Raw genomic sequence first — 26,773 nt, 5'->3', positions numbered from 1 at the left:
AAAAAGCTACTTACTCTGTAAATAAAGAATCCTTTGCCCCTTTAAATCACTCCATTCAAATGATTTCTAAAGTTTATTCTTCAAATAGTGAGAGCCAACTGTCTTTAAGCCTTCATAAAGTTTGCTGAGCTTTTCAGAATCCACTGAAACATCAGTGTGAAAGGACTTTGATATCCTGTAAATATTCCTGAGAAGAATGTTCTTCAACAGGGCCATGGATTGTTAATACTTTTTCTGGTATGTTTTTGAGTTCACAAGTCAAAGAAAAATGTACAGTTGAATTCTACTGATACTAGGGAAATAATAATTACATGCTAGCAACTGCACACATTTGCTTCCTAAAAGAGAAATTCCTTCATCTTTTTTGTATGGGGAAAAAAAACAACTGGACTGTCCAGAATGAGTCACAACAAACTATCAGAAATACAATTTTACTTGATGTAAAACTGATTAAAATTTACTTTTGCTTTTTTTTTTTTTTTTTTTTTTCAAATCTAGATGCCCAGGATAAAGACTTCCAGATTTAAAAGTCTAGGAAAAAGACTCCTGTAACCTTTTCACTGAACTGAGTGTGAATCAAACATACATATAAGAATATTCAGTCATTAGGACATCAGGTGCAATCACAGTTCAGCTTGTTAAATTATAACACTCATAACACTCAAAACCAAAATATTGGTATTAGCCACCTCCCCTTAAAATCTGAATTATCTTTAGAGGTTAAAGTGCATTCTACCAGGAATGGAGCAATCCTTTATACTAAGAAAAGTATGCATCTGTTCTCAAAAGAGATGGGAACTGGAGAGATGCAAAATAAATCTTTTGAGGAAGTATGCAAAATAAGACAGGGTAGAAGCTGCTGAAGCACTAGAAGAGGCACTTGGCTGCTAGGGAGGTGGTGTTCTCAGTGGAAACAGCAGCTAGACTACAAGAGTTATTACCTAGTTCACCATATGGTACTGAGCCATTGTTCTGCCACACAATTAAGTATGGTGTTACAAAAATAATGTGTTTTCTCCATTAACCTGAAACCAAGGTAAGCAGAGGTATGAAAGAAAAGCACAGTGGGAAAGTGACAGTAAGGAAAACACTATGAAGACAAAGAGAAAGGACTGAACTCCTGAGACTTAATATTCCTTGTCCCAAAACAGTAGGAAGAAAGAGTTCCTTTGATGTCTCTGAGTAAACAGCTCTAAACCAACTGAAGCTTCACCTCAAACTTGAGAATTAATTAGATCAAGTGAAGCAAATCACTAAAAGCTCTTTATCAGAGGCAAAAAAGGAGTTGAATGAAGACCTTTTAACATATATTTCTATTAAATTCCATTTGTGATAAGGCAACAAAAATCTGAAGGTATGCCTACTGACTACAGGAGTTACACAACTAGGGAATAAAATCAAATGTCTCAGCAAAAAAATTCTATGTGCTGAACTTATTTTTCATCACTGCCTTGAAACAGCACACCGACTTTGAAAATACAGAGGTATATTAAATATTTAAGGACCATAGTCCTTGTATGTCTGCAACTGTTCAAAGGATATAGCCCTTCAATGGTTTCACATGGAATTGAGTCTGACTCTTTGGAAGGCTGAGTTAGTTACCTTAAAATACAGAAAAGCTAATAGAGACAGTGACAGAGTTTTATTTTGAAATGCACTTAAAGATCAAAAGGCAGTAACTTGAGAGTTCATCTTCATCTTCTATTTATTTAAGCACTTGACAAAACTATTCACTATCAGTAGCTTTCTAAGTATTATTCAAATAGGCAGTCACAGATGATCTCATGATTTTATTCTGTACATATTCACAACAGAGCCAAACATTTAAAGTTCTAAAATAACAACCATAACAAGTGCAAACACACAGGTCATAAAGATCCCATAATGTGAAAAACTTTTATAAAAAGTGATGCTTAGCTAGACTTCTGAATATGCACTTCCTAGAAAAGTCTTAGAACATAAAATATCATCTGAAACTTTACTTTTCCCATAACTGGATTTTTCCTGCATTAGTTTGCAATTACTTGACACAAATTATTCATTGAGATTTTTAATAAAAATTATTCTGAAAAACCAAATGCAAATACGGTATTAGTTAAATAGATTTTCATACAACATGGTTATTGCATAATTATTTTTTTCCACATATGACCAGTGGAAGTACATAAGTGTAACACACTTCTTTTTATTGTTCTGAGCTTTTCCTACTCCAAGGCCCACTTATTACTGGAACTAACAGCAGCCCTTTATAAAATGTGCAGTGAAAACCCCTGCAAAGACTACACTTTTCTTTTGGATGTTCCCCCATTTCCACACTCATATTAAAAAGGTATTAATGTACAATTAATATTGAAGAAATGCCCAAAATAAAGATACAGAACACTGTGGGGGGCTATCTATTTCTGATGTTAACTTACCCCATTCAAGCTGCCCAAATCCTTCACCAAGTGCTCATCTGTAGAGGCATCATAGTTGAGTACAGCATGTTGCTTGTCCACACTCCGTGACTAAAATATATTAAAGAAAATAAAATAAGGTATTTGAAAACCACATGAAGTGGTTATGGTTATTTCTTAGAGCAGTGTGATTATTTTTTTTCTACATAGCACATTTATTCAAATTATATAAAAAAGATAGTCCCACATATGAAAAAGACAATCTCTAACCCAACTCCAGGTACTCATAGAAGAATCCTAAAATTAATTTAAAATAATTATTTTCTTAATGTTTCCCTAAAGATGATATGTCAGATCCAGATATATCTTATCCAAAGGGGTTTTTTTTCAGTCCACTCTAGTATCACTAATGTTTAATCTAATATCATCAACTTCACTTTATTTCTTACTCTCTTTCTCTCCCCCCTTAATTACATGCATCATTCAAGACGTGACTGTGATTCCGGGGTGTTGTTGCTCTCTCTCAAACACACCATTTCCTGTCACATCTGGGATAATTACCATAGTACACAAACATTCAGAGTGTTTCTCCTTGATCTCAATTTCCTCAACCAATTAGCTATAGCCTCTTCACTAAATGTCTGAGCAGTTCCTGAATTACTATTTCCATCAGTTCTGGCTTTCTCAGTCCTTCTTTAAGCACTTCAGTATCCATTTATTTATTCCATGAATTCTTTATTTCACATCCAAACATCACCACAGAGATGAGGAACAATCCTGGCTACTATTTCATCCAAGAACAGCAGCCCCTAACAGCCAAGTCGCTCTTTCATCACTCACTCCTTGCCAAGTGTTTGCAGCCTGAGATGCTGATGGCAAGCAAGGGAGGTGGGGCTGGATGTGTCTCCTTCATGCATGCATATGGTCAGCACCTGGACATCTTCAAGCACTCCCAAGAGAATGTAGACCACAGCTCATCCTCTCCATCAGCCCACACTTGATCTTATGTTTGCTCTTAATTCTGCTAGTGCACTGTCACAACATGACTGCATAGCAGCAAATTCTTTCCACCAGCATAGTTCCTAATTTCAGGTTTGCATCTTCTGTCTTTGCTACTCAACTCATTTTTCAGGACTGTATTGCACAGAGAATGGTACATTTCTGTCTGAGACTTTTGTGACTTCTGTGTACCAGCATTTGTGGTCTGTCAGTTCTAAGAGTCCTGCCTTACCAAGTGCACTGGACAGTGCAAGGCATCAGAACACACAGCCAGTACTCCTAAGGAAATGTTTTCTCTTATTGTAATCACATAGTTTCACCTCACTCCTTCTCCATATCTTGAGACTTGCTACTAGTATTTTCCTTATTTTCAATTTTTATTTTCCTTATTTTTATTTTCTCATTCTTCCTTTCCATTTAATCTTATGACTGCTTTGCTTTCTCCCCAAAGAAGTGAGATCACTGTTCTTCTGCTTATACTTACCATTTTATTTTTAAAGTTTTCATTTTGCTCTGCATTTTTGAGGGGTATACTGGGAGGGGGCAGGATATCAAAGTGGAGAATAAGGAAGAGACAGACAAATGAACAAGTTCCCTGCCAATATAAGCTGCACTAATATACTACATCAGTTAAGTGCTTTTAATGGCAGATGAAGACACAGCAACATGGTTCATTTTCTACTAACTTAGTAACCTTTCAAGTGAAAACAATCTCAATACAATGAAATTCATTGATGTGCATGTTCTGCTGAGCCTATAATATCAAGCACACATTACATTTTTCCACCCTCAAGTGGAAGCACTGCACCAAGAATTACCCTATTTTTACCTAAGCTATTGAAAAAATTTTTGAACTTCTCTCAATATTGTTATTCAAATACATACTGTATTACTAATAATTTATCTTTATGTGCTACATCCTATTAAAAATAAGTTAAAACAGAAAGGACATGAAAAGATCCTCAAAACTTCATGATACTATGTTACATCTTCTGAAATACTAAGAATTACTCAAGTCTGTGGCTTTTACAGAAACACTTGAAATATCACAGATGTTCAGAACAGTTCTCCTCAGTTTCAGATTATTTGCATATACTTGGACTTCTTAATTTCAGCTGATCTTTACAGGTGCAAAGACTGTACAAGTCTTTTGAATGCCTTTTTTCCTTTGGCTTTGTTATTGCAGCTTTCCATTCAAATTTAGGGGCTTTTAAAATTCCTTCTTGTAAGACTGTGGTGCCCTGGCTGGCAGCTAAACACCACATAGCTGCTCACTCACTCTCCGCTGCCCCAGTGGGATGTGGGATACAACAGGAAGAGCAAAAGGAAAGAACTCATGGGTCAAGTTTCAGCAACAAAGAGGAAGAAGAAGTAAAACAAATCAAGTGATGAGAAGGCAATCACTTCCCACCTCCCACAAGTAGCCCAGTACCCAGACAGTCTTTGAGCAGTGGGTATCTTCCCCAAAGCCCCTCCCTCAGTTTTCACTGCCAAGCACAACACATTATTTGTCACAAAATAAATATCTCTTTGGTCAGTTTGGGTCAGCTGTCCTGCTTTGTGCTCCTTCTCCACATTTTGTACACTCCCCTAGTCAAGCGTGTGTAGGAGGAGCAGAGTGAGAGAGAATGCCTTGAAACTGCACACACACTGTTCAGCAACAGCCAAAAGAGTGGTGTGTTATCAACAATATTTTGGTCACAAATGCAAAACAGTACCATAATGGCTTCTATAAAAACCCCTACCAACCAGCCAGATCCAGCACAAAGATTTATATATGTCTGCAGAAATAAGAATCACAGAATAAGTGCAGTAAGAGCCATACTAATATGAAGAGGAAAACTCCATCCTCAGTTAAAATAAATTTGTAACTGGTGTTATTTTAGATAGATACTCTTCAATTCAATCCAGACTACTAAGAAAATATTCAGAATACAGAAAATAAATGCATTCTTCTTTGCAAACAATTCTGATATTGTGAATAATATAGATTTTTTTTTCTTGGAGATGATTTTTCCATCAACATTCAAAAAGATTTCTAACCATAAAGGTGAAAGAAGGGGGAAATGTAGTATTTATCCACAAGCAGGATAAATGATGCATGGATCATTGGATGCAATGGAGCAGCTAGCTAAACAGGAAGACTTCACATTATGCTTGAACATATTTACAAAAAAAGGCAGATCTGTTCCCAGATATCAACAAAACCTTTTAGAACAACAGTGTTTACAGGTAGAGATCTGAGGTCTATCAAACATGAAACAAGAGTAGAAATTCTTTTCATTAAGGGCTTTATAATATGTTTTCTGTCAAGCAATTATGAATAAAAGCATTAAATTCTGCTTTCTTTATCATGCATTGTCCACATGCTTTGCAGTAAGAGAACAACCAAGTTGTCAAGAGTGGAAAGGAAGGTCTTGCACAAAGAGCTATACACACAGAACAAGAACACATTAATAGCTTGACTTTGCTGGGTTCCTACCCTCGCAGCACTATGTGGTGCTACAGTCATGCTGGCATGTAGACCTAACATAGCAGCAGGCTAAAAAGAATATTCCTGAAATCCCCAGGCCCCTTGGTTTTTTTTCACTAACTCTGAAGTAAATACACAACAAATAATGTTTGTAAATAACTCAAATTTATTCACAGTATTAATCAAAAGAGGCAGCTACCTTTGAAGGTGAAGTTCTGTAACACAACAGAATAAATGTTTCACTGTAAGGACTGATCTACTATGGATGGCATAGCAGAGAAGAGTGGAGATGCTCCCTTATTTACAGACAACAGTCCTCTAAAACAAGTTACTAGTAAAATAAAAGCATTTTTGGATTATAATCTACTGGGCAGGAACCAGTGGGGTGGGACTTTTTGGTTGTTTTTCTTTTGTTGTTTTGGATGTTGGTGGACTTATTTGTGTACTTGTTTGTTTGGGTTTTTTTAAATACTGCCCACAAAAATTACCAAGACATCATACTATCTGTTTTTAAAGAGAAATTAAGATTACTTTCAACTGCTTTCTAACATCACCAATAAAATATCTGAATGCCTTCTGAGGCTGAGAGCCAAATGCAATTTAGTAGAGATACTACATTCTGAGTAATAAATGTAGGATTACATCTCTAAGCACTTCATTTGCAAGTAAGACTCTAATTTGGCCAATAATGGCTGCATACACAACTTTTGGGAACAAAATCTGCAAAACAAAATATTTTATTGAATGGTAGGAAGGGTTGAGAGATTAGTTTTGAAGTTCCATCTTCTTAAGACCTCTACACTAAATAACAAAAATTTAAAAAGAAACTCCTGAAATACTACCATCAGTCATAAAAAAAAAATTAGAAAAAGGCAGGTCAGAGGACTACAGCTTTGACAGGGCAAAGTGCAAGCAATATGGCTACATAACAACACAGCTACACACATCTAAGAGCTCCAGAAAGTGATCCTCAAAGTTGAGGAAGTTACTGAAGGATCAAGCTATTCTGACTTGTGTATTTTCAATTCTATTTAAACTGAGTCATTCAACTTCCTCAGAGACAGAGAAATACTCTTCTCTACAAATTACATTTTCCTTTGTACAACACAATCAGGGCATGGGGATAGAGTTACATCAAATCATGTGACTAAGTTAGATTACAAGCTGCCAAAAAAAGAAGGCTCCTTTCAAAAGCATCCAGCTCTCTTAACATTATCACATTTTATGGAACATAGTCTACTTACTTTACTGGTCATATTGCAAAATGTATTTCATCTTCTATCCTTGCATTCCGCATTTGATTTATATGAAGAAAATGTGATTCTCTGTATTTAAGCAGTAACTGCATGATTAACGGCAACACATTTAAACTATTTTTTTTTCTAAGGACACAAAAGATTCTTCAAAACAATTGCTCCCAACATCTGGGGAATTTCTTTTTCAAAAGGAATGCATGAAGCTGGTGCGTTAAGTTCATGATTTGAGCAGCTGCACATGGAAGGCTGAAGCAATTACCTGTAACATCAGCTCACAGTCATCTCTTCCAACAAAAATCATTTCTCGTGGCAGCCTATGTCGGGTGCCTCCACTGCTCACCAAAAACCAGGATGTTAAGCTCATTTTCTGCTTAGCTGATAAATCCTTGGCAAAGCTACGTCATCCTGCAGTGAGAAAGAAAGAGAGAGACAGAAATTCATTTTAGTTATTTTTAGCTACAGTTTCTGCTCAGCAAACACTGTGAGCAGAATACAAAAAGCCTCTGAAAATACAGCATTCTCAATAGCATGTACTGAATCCAGCAATGACAGGAAGCGAGAAGCTTCAGACTTGCATACTCTCAGGCTCTGCTTCATGCAACTAGGCAGATTTAATTGGTAACCTTCTGCAAAAGGAACAAACAGCTAGCTAATGCCAAAGTTGTATGTCACGTTGTCAGAAAGCTTTTAGCATTTGACCACTGATTATCAAGATAATTGCTACAATAATGCTTCACAATCACAACCAACAAAGAGTGTAGCAAACAGTCACAAAATACAGCAAGTAACTTGCACATGTGTTATTATCTTTTCCTGTGAAAAAGAACGATCTCATCTGATTTTAAGCTCAAGTCCACTGTATATCACCAAATCAAAGGAGTGTTAAATTAATGGAACTTTTGCTTCTCATTTAATCTCAGTTTTTCATGATGAAACATCTATTTTGGAAATTTAACAGTGTGCATTTAGTATTGCAAACAAAGTAGAGCAAAATGAACAAATTAAAGTTTTCTGTAAGTAGGAAATCCAAATGAAGCATTCCTACAGAAATTTACCATTATTTATCAATAAAAGATACAACATATTCCATAAAACAGAAGAGAAAACCCATAGCTATTTAAAATGTCATAAAAATGGATAAAATCTTTTACGGAAAACTTCTTCACACAATATGATTTACTTGAAACTGGACAAAAATATGATTAAATTTCTCTTCAGAGTAATTCAATTGCTAACAGCTGAAAAAATCTTTAAGAGTATTCCAAATCTCTCTTAAAGAAAATGCAAGCCAAAGCAATTATTTCATTCATTCATAACGACACTGTGTTCATTGAAAGAGAAGCTAAAGAAAATCAAAAGCAACCAGCCAGCTTTTCTCTCAGTACCAAATAGCTGGCATTTCTCTTCTATTTATATGTCAATTAGTGAATTTCTGCAAGGTTAGCAAATGTACTGTAAGTAGACATAAGTCTGTAGTGGACTTGAGCATACTCTTGAATAATACTAAGAATTCAGTGAGGTCCTCAAAATGAGGGCTAAAATGGAAACACTGAATAAAATGACAATTCAAGCACTATGCCATCAGACAAACTACAATCAAGGAGATACCACAAATTAGTTAACACATGTAAAGATAACTATGTTTAAATCAAAACAGCATGTGACATGACGAAGATTTTTACAAAACAGTCAATCAAAAGGTGGTAAAATGTACCAGCAGAGCTGCCAATCCAGTTAAACAAAAAAAGAAATGGAATTCACATGGAAGAATTTAGAATGACTTAATGTGCTAAAGAGCTACTGAATAATAAAGTAAATATGCATTGCAACAGTATTCTATAGTAATACTTACAATAGAATTATCTTTCCACAGCTGTATCACAACACATTCAAGTGCAACACATGTCCACTTAATGTTATCTGACTCAACAGAAGTAATACAGCATCTCTAACATATTTTATTCCTAGAAAATAAAAAGATTAAAATTAAATCTGCAATAAGAACACGCTGAAATAAAATTTAAAGTGATGTAGTTACTAAATACATGTTTTAACAATTAAAATTGATTGTTCAGCACCTTTGAAGGAAATTAATATTGGTATTTTCAATTTAATCTAGTTTAAAATGACAAGATAAACTAGGTCACTCAAATTACATTTTTCAGTTCCCTTTAAGAGAAGAAAAGGAAGTATCACAAACAGCCAACCTACGTTCCAGCTTATAACAAGTAAATTAACTGGATATTTGACAGCAAGCATGCTGTTCAGTATCAAAACTCCTCATTCTGTTTATATTTTACTACCTTCTAAAATTTCCCATCTGTTTATCCTAATTACATTTGCACCATTTGGCCTTCCTGCTCTAATTGGAAATTCATATGAAAATCTCTAGATTATATAGAAAAAAATTGAAAATTGGAAAAATTTCTTAGTAAAAACTATGTTGTAGTTTCCACAGGTAGACTGACTGTAAAAGAGGAAAACTATTTTTATTTATAAAACAGATAAGTAGGTCAGCAACTAGATCTAGGGAAAAATAAGCCAATACTCCAAACTTCCTAAAAATTATAAAGTCTGACAACAAACAGATTAAATTAAGCTGTGTGAAATTATTTTTAAAAATGTATTATACAAAGCAATCACTGCCACACAGCTTGGCAGCACATTTGTAGTTAAAAGTCCATCACCAGTTCTATTGAACTTAATAATGTTGTTCTTTTGAAACAGTTGCTGTCTCAACTGCAAGAAACCATCAACCTAGATACATATTTTATTTTATTCTTTAGAATAAACCAATGCCTTTGATCAGAGCTATGCTGCAATCTGCATAGCAAAACTGGCTGAAAAAAGAATCCAGTAGCAACAGTTGCTTAATACCAGAACAAAAAAAAAAGTGCATTAAAATTTTATATGGAACTGCACACTTATTAGTCATATAGACAGTATGTGGACAATAACATTGCACCCCAAAAAGTTCATGAAGGCTTGCAATGTCTTGAATAAACTGCTGTCTCAAGTACGCTGGCTGTAGTGTTCTGAACAATACAAGGATGAAAGACACTTCACTGCCTAGGAGATACCAAATTAAATTACTACATGACAGATGCAAAACCATCACAAGAAGTGGCTCTTTACAGAGTGTAAATTTAGGTCATGATAATTCTCGCATTGAAATGTTATAGATACTAAAAGGTTACACAGGGTTCAAAAAGCAATTCTTTTCTTTCATGAATGCTTATTATCAATCCTGTTACATGCACTGACACCACTTACAGCTCAGGACATGCATGCACTGTGAATTTTGAGGGGCTGGGAGGATGCTCTAATGAGGTCCTACCCAAAAACCTTTTGTCCTTACCTAGCCTTTCTTTATGCATGACAGGATATTGTCCCAGACAGACCTGTCCTACTCCAGTACAGACTACGCTTTTCAGATGCAGTATTTACCAAAAATACTTCTACCCTAGAAAAAAAGAATTTTAAATGTTTTATTGAAGCATTCGGTTTTTTTAGTATTTCCTAAAATTGCAGTATTGTGTTGTAGTCTTTAAGCAAACTAGCAAACATTTCATCAAGACTTGATTATTCAAAGCTTCATTCCTGATTCCTGCAAGTTAGTGGCTGAGACTTCTATGGCAGCTGCAAAATATTTCCTCGTCTGCAGAAGAAACAGCATTTTATGGTGAAGGACTATAACTTTCAAAAGACAGTAACCAGCATGTCAGAATGAATATGTGGGTAATAAGTCATTTGAAACAGATGATGCAGCGACAGAGAAATTGGCCGCATTATCCCTGTAAATAAACTTCACTCCTAAGAACTAAGATCCTGTATTATGCAGCCAAAAGATGGGTGTAACCAATTTCAAATGTCTAAATAGACACTGCCAAGATTAGTTTTGATACGGTCATGTTATTGCAAATAAAAATCCTTAATAATCTCAAATTTGAGCATTTTACGGTCTATGTTTTTGTACTTGCCCGTAACTGAAAACAGCTCCAACTAAAGTTAGTGAACACTGAGACAACAATCCTACAGAGAAACAAAAAGTTATGTTTAAAATTTAAATTAAACCTAATATATGTCTGAAATTCCAACTTTTAAACACTGTAGTCCTCCACATTAAGACTGAAAATAGTGTAATTTTAATGGTATACAATTATCCTATTACTGTACAACAAATTCTACTTATGAATATTTTAAAACAAAAAGCCCCGCACCAAGCTGAGACACAGTACTGACAAAGTCATAAGCCCTTTATTGCCCATTATTTTCCCTTATAAGTTCCTGTTTCCAGCTGCTAAAGTATTTGCTAAAATTAAGTTTACCTTCTCATACAGCTGCCTAGTAAATTTGGAGAAATTTCTGAAGAAATTACTGAAATATTTCTACAACAATGTTAGAGCAGAATATTCTATGTCATTTTTAAGAAAATGTTAGCTGTACCTCATATATGCAAATTGGTACTGAAATGCGGCAGAAGGCCTGAGTATCAGTTTCTACCTTGTATTATTGCTCTTGTACAAATCCATTCAAATGGACAAAGACAAGCAAGAGGCTTTTGAAAACCTTCCTTAAGTATATTCATTCAACAAGGATAGAGATAAATTCTCTCAACACATCTGTCTACACAGAGGTAGTTAAATAAATTTGTGGAGTGTGCTGTTTTAGTATTATAGCGGCAGTTAGAACAAAAACAAGGCATCTTTTCCCAATACTTTCAACTCATACTGTGTTGAAACAAACTTGAGGGGTAGAAGATACAGAAGAGAACACCACCACACAAGGACAAGACACTTAAACCAGACCTAGACAGATTTTGGAATCACAACTCAAGAAAGGTAAACGTCAGAAGTAAACCATGACAAGGGAGAAATCAGAAATGAGAGCAGTGATGGGGCCAGTAATGACTGCAGAAGACCTGAAGTTGAAGCTGGTAACCAAATCACAAAAAAATGCTGTCAGCAAACAACACTCACTGGAAAAGTGCCTCCCATGACTCCTTTATTGACTATTCAATGTAATAAAAAATACCAGTGCCAGCAGTTCTAATTTTGACTGAAATGGAGAAATCTATACCAAAGAAAGAAAAGACCAAACTGAAGGTAACTTCAACCCTGAGAAACTTATTGTATCCATATAATTGGTATTCAAAAGTAATCTATAAATATAATTGATTTAAACTAAGGAAGCTGTAAGTACTAAATAGTACAGTAATATTGCCTACTCTGTCAAACCCTCTGAAGTGGGGTAGTGTAACACACCAAGTGTTCCATGGGCGATCATAATTAACCTACTTACATACATGCATTAGAAAACAACCTTTAACTACATCACCACATATTTTAATCAGGACTCTACCGTACTCAGGTTAAAACAAAGAGCTTAACAGTCAGTTAATCAGTGTTCTTTTTCCTCTCCTCATCATTTGATTAGCCTGTGTCTTATTTACTGCACATCACTAAAAACCTTTCCTGAATTATTAACTTCCTCCTGACTTCATCTGCCATGCTCAACACCACCACATGAGAAACTCATTAACACTTACAGTAAAACCTCCACAAGTAGTTGTAGAAAGGGTTTCATGTAAATGAAGAACTGTAGAAAGCTTTTTTAACACTGAAACATCTTAATCTTGAATATTTAAGTTCCAAACCCACCAGCATTTCATTTTAATGGAATGAATGTAATGTAATGAAGTAATTTAGTTTCACACAATATACTGGTATTCAAATGGTCTTATTTATTTCTGTTACCTCTCTGAAGACCTAATTCTTTAGCAATGTAAGCTTAAAACCACACATAGGGTGGCTAGAAAATTAAGACCACTTTTCCAAAGTAAAGGGAAGGGCTCATCTGCCATCACAGAACTACAAAAACAAGAAAATAAGTCATGCTCTAGGATGGCTTCGAAACATTTTGTCATGGAACTCATGAAACTATGCTTGGTGCTTTTGTAATTCTGTGCTGCCTTCACTGCTCACGTTGCTGGCATCTCAGAAAGGGAGACAGAGGGCTGCACAAACAACAGCCTCCTGACTGAAACTGTTCTCATCAATTCTTAGGGCCAGTACACCAAGGGGTTTTGTTAAAAAAGAGGGTATCTTATGCAGGAAAAAACTCAACAAAAACAGCAAACCCAAACAAAAAAAAAATAGGAAAGTTGCAGGACTGAAGAACCTTTCATTGAGAGCTGGAATTCAATCTACAGAAGCCATATGCCATGCCACAGTAGTGTGTAATGTTGCTCCTCAAACACTTTAAATAAATAAATATGCATCTAAATTTAAATGGCTTAGGCTAATGATCTATAAAAATATATTTTCAAGTATTTATGACCTTTTGTGCACTCAAGCATACTTCACAAGTGTTGGCCATAAAGGTTAATCAAAATATTCCTTTAAAAGGCTGTTAAAATAAAAGGCAAAGGAAGCATAAATAAGGTAATTTATGCTTAAAATCATTTAAATTCTTCATCAAAATGAAAAGATGAACTCACATACTTAGGAAAAATGACCAAAAATTCCTAGATTTTCAGCAGTTGAACAAACTAGTATTATTATTTTCAAATATTTCACTGACTGGAAAATTCACCTGAACACATCCCTCTAGAAACATTCAAATGCTACATACAGCTCTGAACATGAAACTGTTGCCCTTCTCACTGATATAAAGAAATATTAATATTAGTTATAATGCTCATTAAAATTTTATTAAATTACTGGACAAGCGTGAAACTGGATGGAAAGCATACAAATAGGTATGGAAGAAAACAGGTAACTCAAGTGAAAGAAAAGGGACTTATCCATTCAATTTAACTTCCTGCTCAAATGGGGAATAGGACTGTGCTTAGGATAACTGCCCTTATCACTAAACCAAAACATCTCATAAAAAGACGTTGTCTTCTCTCTTAAAATTACTAAGATGTAACTGACAGGGCTTGGAATGATACCCTTGAGTATTCTGCTTCTGGAGTATTTGACCTGTTCCACCTCAGCTCAAATGTCCAAATTTGGCCACAATTTCTTGAAAAACAGATGAAAAAATCATACTGAAGCTTTACAGTATGTCAAAAAGATGTCACTTCCAGTATGGACTGAAAGATGTAGTCATGACAAAATTTTACAGTACAAAAGAAATACTGAGAGCAAAGAAACCTTCTTAATCACTACTCTGCAATACGTTCTCTTTTATCTTCTTTGCCCTCCATGCTTTCAGTCTTGTGGTTGACATTCTTCTACAGAGAGATGGAGGAGGAAAGAAGGCAAAAAAAAAAAAAAAGTAAATTTCCTTGAATCTTAAGTCTGAAAAATCCCCAGAACTTTTGTTTACAGACAGAGAACATCTGCTACATCCAGTATTATAAAAAATTTTTTTCTAAAAGCTATTTTAAACTTAAGAAGAAAAAAAAATAGATATAACTAACAGATGAGAAACAAAAAAAAAAAAAAGAAAAAAAAAGCAAGAATCAGGACATCATGTTCAGTCATGCCCCTCACTTCTTTAATTAGAACAATCCTACATAGGTAGATATGCACATTACCTATACTGCCTACCATAAAAGACTAAAACAAGAGTTACAGTGTTGTACCAAATTTACCAAAGTGTTGTACCAAAGCAGCAGCACTGTATTTCTCAGGCAGTCTGTGACTAGGAGAAAGGAAAAGGAGGCAGGGGAGAAGGGGGAGGGAGAGACAGGCAGCCACACCTTCAGCTTTACAGTGGTGCAACAGGAGGGGACGGGCTGGACCTAGCACAGATAGGCCGCAGACTCCTCAGCAGCTTTTGAGGGAAGAAACTTCCTCATATTTTAATTCCAAAAAAAAAAAAAAAGGTCTTCCAGCTGTGAATATCACTAAGCATAAAGAGATTTCCATCCTGCATTCAAGGAGTTTGAGATCTCTACAAGAGGGACCCAGATACTCTTCTTGCCCTACAGGTCACCCCTGTAGGAAAAAGGACAAGAAAGCAGCCCAGCAACAGAGGCTGTTGCCTCTGTCAGGCAGCAAATCTGTGCTGTAACATTGCTGCAGCTCTGGGACTGCACAAATATCCTCTCCTCTGGTCCAGGTCAGAATTAGATTCATGTCTATTTTACTGCTGTGACACACAGGAATGGTTGTCAGAACAGCAACTGAAATAGACTTCTTTTTCTGCCAACAGTGCAGCTGCAGTCAAAGTTGCTTTGGGGTGTTGATTTTGAGGGACAATGACTTAAAGATCTTATCCTACTCTCCTTTTTATATAATAATGACTAAAAAAAAAAGAATCCTGAGATCATGCCCTTTGCTATGGCACCAGTATCAGTATACAAATGCTGCAAAGGAATGTATGAAACATAAGGCTTACCTGATGGCTATCAGTCATTTGCATGTCTCAGTATGCAAAAAGATCTGATCCAGTGACAATTACCTGCTGCTATTATTTCATGTGGGTACCACTGATACAGCCAGGAGCAACCAGAGGAGTACCAAGGATTACAAAGCAGTGATAAAGCACTCTGGAACACAGGCAGTTTTCACATCAGTCTTCCCAGTAAAAGGGAAGGGTTGAAAAGGGCCAATTGAATCTGGAGAATCAATATATGGTTACAGGACTGTGCCACAAACAGAGGTTTGGCTACTTAGACCATGGGACTCACTTTGAAAAACCTGGTCTGCTGGAGCACTGCTGGGGTTTATCTATCAGATAAGAGTGTCTTTGAACACAGGTTTGCCAAGCTGGTGAAGAGGCCTTTGAACTACAGTTGCCAGGAAGGCATCAGAGAGACATGGCTCCTGTGACTGGAGTGTTAGAAAAGAAAGACACACAGTCTTTAGGAATGATAGGCAAGACAGAAAGGAAGGGGTATCACCCTCCTTATCAGTAACCAGGGATGGATGAGAAGCTCACTGAGAGCTTAAGGATCAGGATTAAAAGGAGGGCAGGAACAGGTGTCATTATAATGGGTTTCTGCTTCACTCAACCTGTAAGACTGAGCAGATAAGGCACCATTGATGGACAGACAGGAGTGTCCTCACATTCATGAATCCAGGTCCTCATGGAGGACTTCAACCATCCCAGTACCTGTTGGAGGGATAACACAGCAGGCTATAAGCAGTGCAGGAAGTTCCTGGAATGCATTGATCATAACTTCATTCTGCAAATGCTAGAGGAGCCAACAAAGAGGGGATGGTGGACCTTGGTCTCACCAGCAAGGAGAGGCTGGTGGGGAATATGAATCTCAAAGATTCATCTCTTGGCTCCATGGAAGAGTTTGAGATCCTTAGAGCAGCAAGGAGGGTGGACAGAAAGGACAGTCTTCACTACTCTAAGGACTTCAGGAAAGCAGACTTTGGCCTCTTCAGGGATCTTCAGTCTCTTCCTTAAGAGTCAGATATAGCCCTGAAGAGAAGAGGGGTTCAAGAAAGCTCATCAATATTCAAGGATCACATCTTCCAAGTTCAAAAGAGATGCATCCCAACAGAGAGGAAGTTGGGCAGATTTGCCAGGAGACCTGCATAGATGAAAAGTAGTTTCTGGACAAACCCAAACCCACTTAAAAAAGAAGCCTACAGAGGACTGAAGCAAGGATAAGCAGCTTGGCAAAAGTACCGTATGAACAGCTACGGATCAGGCGAGGAAAGCTGGTACCCTAATAGAATAATCTGGCCGGTGATGCCAAGCGCAACAAGAAGAGTTTCTTTGGATATGTCAAGAAAAAAAATACTAGAGAGAATGTAGTATTTTCCTTCTCCAGAAGGAAAAGAGTGACCTAGTTACCTGGGATATGGAGAAGGCTGATTCATTCAACCACATTTTTTGCCCTGCTCTTCACTAGCAAAAGCTCCAGCCACACTACCCAAGTCACAGAAGACAAAGGCAAGGACTGGGAGAACGAAAAAACATCTGCTGTAAGAGATCAGGAAAGAAAGAGAGAGCCTAAAGAAGCTGAAGAGACCACCTTTAGGTCCTATCCTAAAGAACCTGAAGGGGCACAAATCCGTTGAATCTGATGAGAGACAAGCAGGTCCAGAGGGAACTGGCAGGCGAAGTGGCTAAGTCACTATCCTCAAAAGAAAAGTAAATTATGAAGCTATTAAGGGGGGAAAGAAACAACATATCAAAATCCCTAGTAGAAGCTAAGAGATGAAATGGTATTAAGAACAGCAGACTGAAAGAACGTACTACACCAACTTGACAAAAAAATAAAATACTGAATTATCTTTACAGAGAATACTGGCAAACAAGCAGATCCTCAGCCTGATTAGAAAACTTTGCTTAGGACTGGTATTGTATATGAATACAGTCTTACACAATAATCATAAGCCTTTATATATATATATATATATATTGTTCTTACAGTAATGAGAAGTACCTGAAGATTGAATTTTTCCTTTTAAGCTATCCTATCTAAACATTAAAACCTACTCCGCTATTAGCCACTAGGATAAAGCCATTAAGACTTGAAAGAATTATCTTGTTTTATTCCTTGTTACCAGACAATAATGACATTTTGCATTTATTAAAGAAACAGCTCATTTTGTATTACTAATCTTTACAATCATTAACAAGAAATCATTTCTTGTGAATGTATTTCTCTGCAGCCTCCCCACACTGAACAGCAATACTTTCCAAAAGCTGCTTTCAATAAACAGCTAAAATAAAGGCTAATTACTGCTTATAAGAGTAGCTTAATTTATGTTCAAACAATCGAGTGTTCATTTTTTGTCCATCACTCTCATTCAGATTAAGGAATTGCATAAAAGAAATTTTAAAAATTCCCTATTTCATATGGTCAAAAGAGGTCATCTCTGGAGCGATTAGCATGCCAAGTGTGTTAATAAAACAGTACATCTGATACGTAGCCTTTAGAAACTATTGTGGCAAGCCAGCCAAAGAAATCATAACCAAATCATCTTTAAGAAAAAGCTCCCTGAGATGAAAGCTACAGAAATCCTTCCTTTCCCTCCATTCCAGATCACACTACACTATTGCTGAGATTACCAAACAGGAAAATAAATAAACAAATACAAATCAGGTATGGCACTTGGGCAGAATGCAATCTTAAAAGAAGCAGTCAAGTCCTCCTCTTCCATTTCCTATTCAGAGTGCCTTCATCATAGCATATTTCAAGTGATTTTGTAGGCTGTGTGTGATGAGGTGGTTTTATTTGCTGTGGCCAAGTACTGACCACAGCCCTGAGCACTACTGAAAAAACAAACAGCATTTTGCAAATAAAACTGGACCTCTTAACCCCCCAAGGGTGGTGATTTCACTTTCCCCAAAAATTGTGAAATATATAGAGTTTAGCTTGTGATTCAAGATACTTAGTAAGATTAAATTACGTTCAAGGCAATGCACATTTTTTCTTCCTTCATACTTCCTTCATTATTTATTTTGTGAGTATGAAGTAAAGTTTACTTTCCAAAGAAAAGCAAGTATTGAAGTAGTTTTAATATCTACCTTTCTCCTTTCAATTCCATTTACTTCTTGACACAATGCATAAGTTTACAGAACATGAAAGCAGAAGTGATGGAGGACAATTCTTGATATCAAAGTTACCAATCCCCACATCCATTCATAGCAATACAGATACATAACTTCAAAAAGGTATTCAATTGTTATTCTTTGCTACACCTCCACTGTAACATGACAAACATTTATCATATTCCACACAAAATATTTGATATATTCTATCGTCTCCCTTATGGAATGCTTTGGAGCTTTTTACAATTACCCTCAACAGCCAAGTCCACAGATGTATTTTTCTTGGAAATTCGCTGAGTTGTTTGTTCCAAGATCAGTAACACAAGCCCTACATTAAAAAAAGTTGGATGAACTTATTTTACAAAGCAAGCAAAAAAAGCTCAAATTTTAGCCTTAAAGTTGCAAGAGATGTTTGCTCTAGGAAATCTTCACTGTCTGAAGAGAGGCAGAGTGTGTGTGCATGAACAAAGCATAAAAATTATTCTGTGCCATAATTATGTTGAGCTACATGGATACTCTGTGACGTAATTAACATCAGGACAAGCTTAAAATCAAAATTATTTGAAACTTAGCATGGTAGCTCTGATGTAAAGAGATCTGGGGTTTTTTTCAACATTTTTCAATATTAGACAAAAACATTAAGATTTCATTTTTAGATATTTTCCTGATAGGAAGTCCTCTTCCTGGAGATTCATATAAAAACTGAGTAGAAGAAGGCTTAAAATTATAAGACTTATATTTTAATTATTTGTTTGGTTCTTTAATCAGAAGCCAAACAGTCCAAAAGAAATCTAATCTTGCAGTTTGGAATATGGCATTTCTTTACTATTTGTGTCCTATCTCTCTTCTTCCCATGAAATGAAACTGAAAGGTACCAAATGTAACAAACACTTTCAATGTATGATCATATAAAAACAGCTGTCAAAACGACAGTATTAGAAATTCAGCAAGACAGAAAGCAGGGTAAGACATATGCACAAATGCTAAGAATACCTGTGGTTTTGATGATCCATTCTACTTATTGCAAAGATTTTAAAATGTAAATAGCGTCCCCACAGAGAAGCTATTCCACATCTGCTTTTGGTGCCTACTCACTCCTCTCCTGTGTGCAGCCAACAGAAATGTAGCTACTAGCATGGTAAGTCTTAATTCTCTTTCTTCTACTATCTCTTATTTATTGAATGTGGTTAAACAGTTAAAAGTGAATTATCAAAATAAACTTTCAGAATTAACACATAGAGTGCATATAGAGTTCAATATATTTATGTAAGAACTTGTTTGAGCAGGTAGATTTCAACCCCTCAACTAAATCACAATCAGAAGTCCTCACTGCTAACTAAGACTATTTTCATGTGGACTTTATAAGCCAGTTTAACAATGACTGGGGATTTAAACTTGATTCAGTACACTAGCATATATTTTGCAAAATACTACAACAAAAATCTGACTGATTTCAGAATACTTGGAGACCACTGGAAAATGCTTTTATTAGTATTATACTACAAATATTTTTAAAGGCTATTAAATGAATGGACAGAAATCTGGAGGAATCTATGGGAGGAAATCTATATAGATTTTCCATTGTAAGTTCAATAACTTTTTGCCTTAAAAAAAAAAAAAAAAAAAAAGGAAGAGATGTTAAAGGGAAGGCTAAATGGGAAGAACTCCAAACTACACATATTTCTCCAAGCACCAAACCAAACAAGAGGAAGTGGTTCTGTAACCCCATCCATGAAAAGGGATCAAGTCATGCTTTTTGTTTGCACTTTAGTGAGTAAGTTTGAAGGCTTAGACTTTGATTAGTTTAAGAACCACCCACACTTATATGGAAGTTACTCATTTTATGTCTCCAACAAAAAGATTATACTTCAAACTCTGTTAAGCTCAGCTGCTGTGTTAAGCAACACTGACTATGCTGCTGCAGTAAAGAAATAATCTTCTGGTTAACCAAAAATATTTTACAATGCTTTAAGATGGAACTAAATATGGCCAAGAGCATAAGAAGTTAAGACAGATCAGTATGAGTTCCATTGTTAAAGGCTGGAACAATTCACATCCTGTATTCTTTAAATTGCTCTATGTTTCATAGAATCTTGGAACGGGTAAGGCTGGAAGGACTTAAAGAGTGCGTCATCTGGTCGAACCTCCCTGCTCAAGCAGGGTCATCCTAGAGCACATGGCACAGGATTGTGTCCAGGCAGTTCTTGAGTACCTCCAGTGATGGAGACCATAACCTCTCCAGGCAACCTGTTCCAGTGTGAGGTGCCTGCACAGTGAAGTTGTTCTTCCTCATGTTCAGGTGCAAATCCCTGTGCATCAGGGTTTTTTAAAAATGTATTCTCCTTCTACCACACAGTTAGCAATTAAAACTCTTACTGAAACCATTTTTAGTTATGTGAGGAAGTAAGGCTTCCTCATTTTGTTTTCAAACATTTTGTTTCCACCAATCATTCTTCCCAACAGCAAGCTTTAGAGAGCTGGAGATTTCAGAGTTACAAAGTTTCAGGAAAATGCAGAGATGAGCAGAACAAGTTCAAAAGAACAAGTCTGTTTTCCCACTAGAAACACTGTGCTACAAGTTCAACAATTCCCAGCTCCTTACAGCCTGCTGGCTGACCTGTGCTCACATGGCTCCTCTGTACTCTCACGGCTCCTTTGTGCTCTCACTGCCTTTGAAGGGCATTTGCCACTCAAGTTATTTTCCCCACAGAACATTGTGGGGAACAGAACAAGTTATTTTCCCCACACAACAAGAGTGAGCTCATGTGCATGTTGAGATTCAGTAGTTTGGGACGCAGGACACATCCCTAAGAAACCAAACATTACTTGTTCTCCCGCATGCCATGTTTTTCTATTTTATCCTAACAGGGTTGCTTTACTTCAAATCAAAGGCAAAGCAGTTTCCCAATGATGCCAGAATTTCAGAAGTGAGGTTTCTTTTCCCTTTAGCCTTGACTTCACAAGCCATGTAGTATTGCATGCTAGAGGGAGGGAAAGAAAAAAATACAAACATTCCCTGTACTTGGTCCCCAACATGAGCAGGTTAAGGACCACCCCGTCCAGGCACACAAGCATTTTTAACAAAATGAGTGCATTATCATGGCATTGCAAGATAAACACACAAGCACCATAATGGATTAAAGAGATGTTTCATCACTAATGGTCCAACTGTATCCATCAATACATTCACAGAAGTTGAACTATACAGTTAGAAAACAGCTGGTCTAGAATGTATCAGTAACTAACAACTTGCAATCTTTTGCAGACAGAAAGGCAGCTGAAAAAATAAAAGAATACTGAATAATCATGACAAAACAATTAGTCTTTATTATCTGTATTATCATTCTAAGTAGTTAAAAAAAACCTCTATGAACAACAGAGCTCCAAAGACTGATTTTTATTCAAAATTTATCCTCAACTTCAAAGTGCTTTTCAGATATTTTTGCAGATTTGGTTAGAGAGAAAGAAAACACATTTTCAGATTCTGCACAGCTTTTAATATTTGGTAAAATTCCAGTGTATGCAGAATTTATGAGAGGGAAGCAGCCTGTGCCTAAGTTTTACTAGCTGAAATGGGGAAGAGAGCTTAATTAAATTTAAAGATATAAATATAGGAACAGTATGGGATGTGAAATTTATAGAGTGGCACCTCTTCCTTATTTGCAGCTCCTGCATACACATTTGTATTGCAGCAAATCTCAAGGAGCCTACTTTGTGTGAAGTACCTTGTGTTCCCTGCATCTGCCATGGAGCAGGAGTTACTATGCAAAATTAATATATACTATCTAATTAATATGTACTGACGACACTAATACACAGATTAAGATATCCTGTCATAAGTTGCTTGCATGCCCAGAACTTCACAGCATTGACTTATTTTCAACCCTAGTGTTGAAGATTCAGTGGACAGGCAAAGGGGCAGTTTTAAGCCTCACCAAATAAATGCTAAAGTGAAGGAGCTGCAGTTCCACATTAGCTCAAGCCATTTCCCTGCTGTCAGGATCCCAACCCTCTCGCCCCGTCCCAACCACAAAGTCAGGACTTCTCCCTTTGCCGCAGCTGCAGGCCACACGTGCCTGTGCAGCTGAGCTGGGCTATTTCAATGTTCAGCTTGCCACAGAATAACTCTTGTGCTCTTCTCCACTCCCATAAACAAATGAATGGTGCCCAGAAGCTACACACCAGGGTAGGACCAAAGCAAAAGGGGTGAGGCTGTGCAGGTGAGAGTGGCAGAAAAGGGGAGAACAGGGCAGGACCAGGACAGCCAGTTGCAAGCTCCGCTGAGGCCGCTACGAGAACACAAGGCAATTACACCCTAAGCCTCACATGACTTCTTATATTTAGACAAATCTATAAGAACTGTAAGGACTATTAATACAGAATCACAGAATGGCTTGAGTTGGAAGAGACCTCAAAGATCACCAAGTTCCAATCCCCCTGCCATGGGCAGGGGCACATTCCACTGACCAGGTTGCTCAGGGACTCCTCTGGCTTTGAACACCTCCAGAGATGGGACATCAACCACTTCCCTGGGCAACCTGTTCCAGTGCTTCACCATAATTTCTATTCAAATATAAAGTAGGTTTTCATATTTATTCATTACAGATTATAACTATATACTTTGTAAAATGTTTCAGTGTGTAATTTTATTCTTTTTCACTTGCTCAACCATGTTTTATAACACACCCAATGATCAAATCTTTAGTTTCTCATCTCATGATGCACTAATGCAATTGGTCTTCTAAATCTGTTTTACATCAGTCACCCCTAATGTGAATAAGTATCATGAATAGAAAGGAACAATTCCTATGGAAAGAACTATATAAATAAAACAATACATGGACATTATTGAATAAATTTTTTTGAAGATTGATGGCATTGTCCCCCAAAAACCACAATAGATAAAAATAGCAAGGCTTAATGCTTTTCTTGGTTTTGGAATGAAACTTCACAAAGGGAAAGACTCACAAAATCCAAGAACTCAAGGATCTTAACCTCTTTTAACTAGTGTTGTCCCACTGTGCTGTTTGAATTAATTTCATTAACCATGCAAAAAATAGTAGTATGTTTGATAATATTCATACTTTTTAATGAAAGTAAGGGGTTCCATTTGCCTCAACTGGACAATGAATAACTCATGACTTCCTGGTTCACTCCCACATCTTGATGGTTCAGCCTTTATTTTTACTACCACATTTCAGAAGACTTTACTACATGCTATAGTCTGTCCAGACAACATCAAAAGAAATTCATCTTGTTAGACATTCAAGTAAATACCCAGCTATATTAGCCAAACCAACTGAAAATGGTTATTGTGGGGGATACATGAATGAGGTAAGTAAAATTTAAGACCAAAAGCAATATCAGAAACTCTGTCAAAAATTTTCTCACTTCTTAACAAACTAGAACTCAAGCCCTGATTAATTAAAAAAAAAAAAAAAAACAAAACCAAAAAAACCTTTAAAACACTTCAACTACATGCAGGTATTGAAAGGTGAGTGAAAGGTTGCCTTAGTTCCTTGTTCTGTTATAAACAGTGACCTCCTCAAAGCTAGTAACCAGGCAGCACTTTGAAACAAGCCCTGTGCAATGACAATCCTCCAAGAGTTCAATACAAACCAGATTCTGGAGTGTAAGTCTGCCCTAAGGGGGAAGTGACTGTTGCTGTTTGCAGCTTCAACAAGGCAACACCTAACAGATTTAATGTTGACAGCTGAAGTTGCCAATGAAGTGTGCTAAAGAAAATGCAATCAGGCCACAAAAATGGAGAAAAGCAAAGTGTGTTTGTTTAATGGATGGCAGAAAAATTACACATCCAGTATGCAAGACAATTATGCATTATTTAGAAGTTTCAAATACTAGACAAAGTAGTATTTATTTCAGGAAAATGGAAAAAGAAAATATTGGTTAATGACAAGCATTAAACTTCCTACAGTAAGCTAAACAATATAACACAATTGCATATATTATTGCATATTATTATAGATAAGAATTATACTGGATTTTGTGTTGCTATGTAATAACAGATCTTGCCATACAGAGATGTAATCTGCAGCACCTGAAGATCCATTGACTGCACTAAGATCTGGGGCAAACAGAAACTTACCCATGCTCAAGGAAGCCAAAAATAAAATTCGGAATGAGAAAAAGAGCCAACAAAACAAACAGGGTATAAAGATACAGCACAAAGTGGCAAGCTATGATTACAGATACAATGATAAATTTTCTGCAATGGCTACCTTATTTCAAATATTGTTACTGTCAAACTTAAAAAATAATTTTAAAAAAGTTTGTGACATATCTGGGCCCTCAAGTGATTGACTCAATTTATGTCCAAGCTTAAGTTTAACCTGACTTTTTTGTGTGAATGTATTTGTCCATTGCTTATTCTTGGTGTTCTTTTTTTCCAGTTTTGTTTTGGTTTTGGGTAGTGTTCTTCTTTCAAATACTTATTCTTTTTCATAATATTCCTATTGACTATATCCAAGCATTCCTTTTCACTAATTCCAGTTCTGTGCCAGCAACATTATCTTTCTTACTGTTCTCCAGCTAGGACAAAAACTGAAGAGAACAAAGCCACATAGTACTATCTACAGAAGAAGAAAAAAAAACCCAGTACTATCTACAGAAGGAGAAAAAAAGCATGTTCATCAAAAGCCTCGTTGCAGCTCCCCATAAAACAACTGCAGACAATTCTCTCCATCAGGAATCTGTTTTCAGATAAAAAACACTCATATGCTTCCAATCCATTTCAGACCTTGATGAGTTCATGCTTCTTTCTGATATGCTACGTAATATGTATCTGTAGGACTGATAGTGGGCATGCAATTGCACATCTCAGAAGAGCTCTCAGCCACAAATAGTTAGGCATAGGATTCCTTGTAATATATCAGGACTGGAGCTTATCTAAAAGAGATCACAAGGTGAATTTAAAAGCTGATTAATTAAGATTTAATTCATTAAAAATATGCTACGGAATTTGTGATCAAAATGCTAAGACTTGAAACTAAAACACTTATCTAACGAACAGGCAGGAATTATGGCATACTTAGAACTAATTAATTTCACTAAGGCTGTTCAAAAATCTTGATGATTTAGTCCTACAATGACTTCAAAATTAAGGCTCCACCCAATTATCACCAATCTGGCCCAATAAAATAATCAGAATGATGTTTAAATGACTATGAGAGCATGATGACTGAGTAACACTTAGAAGAAAAACAGTTTTTGAAAAAGACCTTTTATTATGTTTATCAGCAAGAACTGTAAAAGTAAAACAAACACAAAATGATCACCAAGGCCAATATTATCTGTAACATGAAAAGAATATACAGGTTCCATAATTCTTATGTCAACAAGTTGCTATCATTCTTCAAACTCTTTGCTAATGCAAGAGCTAAACAACAAGTTCTGGGTTCTCAGTGGCTCCTTAAAGGCTTCCTGACTAATTTCTGCTTAAAATTAAAAAAAATATTTGTAATAGCCAGTGTTACAGTCAACTTGAAGATAAAATTCAAGCTTGTGTTTTTGACTAGTGAATCACCTCAAAAAGTCATTCCTACAAGAAGGGTTTCACCCTCATTTTACCTGACTATCCCCTCTGAAAACCAAGTACAATAAAAAGAAAATATGACCACTTAAAGAAAGAGGAGATGAATGACCAGAAGAGGAATCATCATTAATCTCACAAAACTGGGACAGCTTTTTTGTTGTAAAAAAAAATTGTAGAAAACCAAGATTTTAATTATTTAATTAAGCTGATATATTGCTGAACATGAATTAAAAATTAGGTCATTTTTACTGAATTGCCTTTTCAAGACTCAGTTGAGGAAATGAAGACCAAGTGGAAGGAACAATCCTGAACAGAAACTATACCTGACTCAAAAGTTTGAAGCAGAAAATAGATGGGAGACTAGCAATACCTCAGCAGAAACCAAGAAATGTTGCTTGCACCCTTTTCAACTCTCCCTTAGCACCAGGTTATACCTATTCTTGGAGAAAAGAAAATGGGTATAAGTCAGAAAAAAAGGTGGCCATTTTTAGGAAGATTCCAAAGGAAAAAAAAAAAAAAAAAACTACAATAAAACTACAATATTACCCTTTAAGTGTTTTTGGTTTAGTAAATTAAATGATGAAGTTAAGTAGAATAACTCCTGACATCAAGATTCCTGTGATGTTCC

General features: G+C 36.2%; 1 protein-coding gene across 9 annotated transcripts in view; it reads right to left on the bottom strand.

The window, feature by feature from the left end:
- The window catches only part of CEP170 (centrosomal protein 170), a 92,298-nt gene that overhangs the window by 60,317 nt on the left and 5,208 nt on the right, over positions 1 to 26,773 (bottom strand). For 8 of the 9 annotated variants that reach the window (XM_053973807.1, XM_053973809.1, XM_053973812.1 and 5 more), the window contains exons 2-4: positions 8,977 to 9,088; positions 7,384 to 7,529; positions 2,418 to 2,507 (exon numbers count right to left, since the gene is read on the bottom strand). In XM_053973807.1, the coding sequence (XP_053829782.1) occupies positions 2,418 to 2,507; positions 7,384 to 7,488 (195 nt within the window). In that variant the 5' untranslated portion in view covers positions 7,489 to 7,529; positions 8,977 to 9,088. Of the gene's footprint in view, positions 1 to 2,417; positions 2,508 to 7,383; positions 7,530 to 8,976; positions 9,089 to 10,482; positions 10,528 to 26,773 lie in introns of those variants that run through there. The other variant, XM_053973808.1, reaches the window with a different exon arrangement.

Source organism: Vidua macroura, chromosome 3 (genome assembly GCF_024509145.1).
Source record: "Vidua macroura isolate BioBank_ID:100142 chromosome 3, ASM2450914v1, whole genome shotgun sequence".
Classification (NCBI taxonomy): domain Eukaryota; kingdom Metazoa; phylum Chordata; class Aves; order Passeriformes; family Viduidae; genus Vidua; species Vidua macroura.
The sequence above is the reverse complement of the archived record's forward strand: the minus strand, read 5'-3'. Positions and strand labels throughout refer to the sequence as shown.